Below are 2,433 nucleotides of genomic sequence, written 5' to 3'. Positions count from 1 at the left end.
AGCCAAGGCGAGGCGAGGCGAAGCGGAGCAATGGCGGCGGCGCGGCGGGTGCAGCTGTTCTACGATGTGGTGTCGCCCTACTCCTGGCTCGCCTTCGAGGTGGGCGCTGCCCCCGGGCCCGGGCTGTCCTCCCCGCACTGCTGCTGCTGCTTCCCGTGATGAGAGGCCGGCGCGACCCAGCCCCGGGTTTTTTTTCCCGTGATTGGGAAAATCATCCCTATAAAAATCCCCCCGTGTGCGCGTTTGGCCTGGCAGGGTGCACCTGGTGTTGCTGTCACGTGCAGGACTTTCGATCAAGGTCAAATGAATGCAGTCTGCGGCCATAGGCTAATTTTATTTATTTAAATGTATTTAGTGACTCCAAATGTGGGAAGCCAAGCAATAGCTTCCTCATTCCCTAAATTCAGAGTTATTAATCCAGCTCTTAGTTGGTAGAGGGGATGCTCCTGGATGTGCGGCATTGTTTGCGCCTCTCCAGTGCCCAGTGGGTTAGCACTGAGGCCCCAGCCAGGCTGGATGGTGACAGTGGGGCCCTGAGCTCGGGGTTCCCAACCTCTCTGTGCCACAGCCCAGGCTGCAACCGGCTGCAGCCTAACCAACTGCAGGGCCCGGCAGCCAGTATTTACAGCCGAAACACAGGTAAAGTTACTCCCACCCCCCCAGACAGGGGGTGGCCCAAACCCCAACCGCTGCTGCTGTGGGCCCTGCGGGAGGAGTTGCAGCCTTTCTGCCTGGCTCTGTGGGGCCATGTTTTGCCAGGCCGCGGTCACATCCAGTCCAGCAGCTGATGCTTAGAGGCCCCTCATAATGTGAGGCCCTAAGCTGTAGCTTGCTTAGCTTGTGCCTGAATCCGGCGTTGGCCCCAGAGGTGAAGGTTGGTTGCACAGGGGCCTTGGCCTGTCCTGAGCCTGCTTAGCAGGGACCACTCTGGCCATGGTAGTTCAAAGCCAGCAGGTTGACGGGTGGGGTTTGTCACGAGGGACTTGTCTATGACTTCCCGTGATTTCTATTCCTGGATCCAGAGAGCACCTGCAGACTAATCTTATCTGTTGCCCACACAGACTCCCACTCCCCTCAAGGCACCCCTCAGAAAATGCCAGCTCTTAGCCTTCCCTCTTTTTTGTGACATGGAGAGGAAGGAAAAAAAAAAAGCTTCGCAGGAGTTTGGCACGTTGCTCCCTTCCTCTCTTCTGTTTCAGTCTACCATTTTGATACCAGTGAGAGCACAGCAGTCAGAATGTGGTCATGGACTGAAAGAAACTCAGGGTGGTGTCAATAGTGGAAAAGGATGCAAAAGTATGAAGCATCTTGCATGCTAGTAAATGTTTAAAATCATGTTATCAAATTCCAGGATGCATGAAAAAATGTAGCACAATGAATGATTTTTTAAATGAGAAAAATATACATACCCTCCAGGCAAACTCCTGAGGAAAAAATGAGCCTTGTGTCGCATCCCAGCTGATAAAATAAAAGTTCCACTCAGCTTAGGGAGTAAAGTTAGTCTTATTTTTAAGAGGAAATTGAAATCTTGTTTCCGTCTCTCAGTTCCAGGGACTGGCCCTATCACATCTGTATCTTAATCCCATACTGGTGGGAACAGATTAGAGCAGCAATAGGGAGAGGATCTCTTTGCAGACAAGGCCAGAGGAGCTGAATCTCATTTACATGCCAGGCCCTTTAAAGGAAAACAAAGACTGTTTTAATAAAAAATAAGTTAATCTGGTGTATTGCATCTTTTTATGCTCCAAAGAGAAATGGCTATGTAAAGGGTCATGAGGACAAGTTCATTCATGAAGAAAACCTTACATTTTTCAGTTTCATATAGGTTTGAATGGTATATACTCAAGCAGAACTAGAGATCTGCACTGGCTAATTTTGTGGAATATGGGAAATACTAGGTGTGTCTACACGTTCATTAATGTGCCACAGTTACTGCACATGAAGTTTAGTACTTTGATAACCAAGCACTACATGCACAATAACTTGCACTACTGTGCAGTAACACCAGCGCATGTTTTTTTATTGATGCTAACAGCACAATCACCTAAAATTTAGTGTGCAGTAGCATGATAGAATGGATTTTGCTCAGCATGCTACTGCACACTGTTATTAAGCTACTGCGCAGTTAGCGTCTCATGTAGATGCACCCATTGTGTGATTCAGTGGTGCCTATGATATTTGACACAAGTCTAGGACTCCAATACGGTTCTCTTTTTCCCTCAGCACTGGCTCTTGTAATTTATATTTATTCATCAGTGTTTTTCTTCACTGATATGTAACACAAGTTGTTTCTAATATTATGAGACCAAAAAAGAAACCTTTAGGCAGTTGGGGAAGATAACTGGTCCACGTGGGAGGGACAGGTCATAGGGAAATGTTCACGTGCATCTCCACTGGAGGTCCCCATCTTAAGGGTCTGATAGTATCATTCCT

At 48.1% G+C, this 2,433-nt stretch overlaps 1 protein-coding gene across 3 annotated transcripts in view; it reads left to right on the top strand.

The window, feature by feature from the left end:
• The first annotated feature begins 6 nt into the window (after window positions 1-6).
• The window catches only part of GSTK1 (glutathione S-transferase kappa 1), a 13,265-nt gene continuing 10,838 nt past the window's right edge, over window positions 7-2,433 (top strand). For 2 of the 3 annotated variants that reach the window (XM_025200760.1, XM_025200761.1), the window contains exon 1: window positions 7-99. In XM_025200760.1, coding sequence (XP_025056545.1) covers window positions 31-99 — 69 coding nt within the window. In that variant the 5' untranslated portion in view covers window positions 7-30. The remainder of the gene's footprint in view (window positions 100-2,433) is intronic. The other variant, XM_006020960.3, reaches the window with a different exon arrangement.

This window comes from Alligator sinensis, unplaced genomic scaffold (assembly GCF_000455745.1).
Source record: "Alligator sinensis unplaced genomic scaffold, ASM45574v1 scaffold161_1, whole genome shotgun sequence".
NCBI classification, from domain to species: Eukaryota; Metazoa; Chordata; order Crocodylia; family Alligatoridae; genus Alligator; species Alligator sinensis.
Note: the sequence above shows the minus strand (reverse complement) of the source record. Positions and strands in the feature narration are given on the sequence as shown.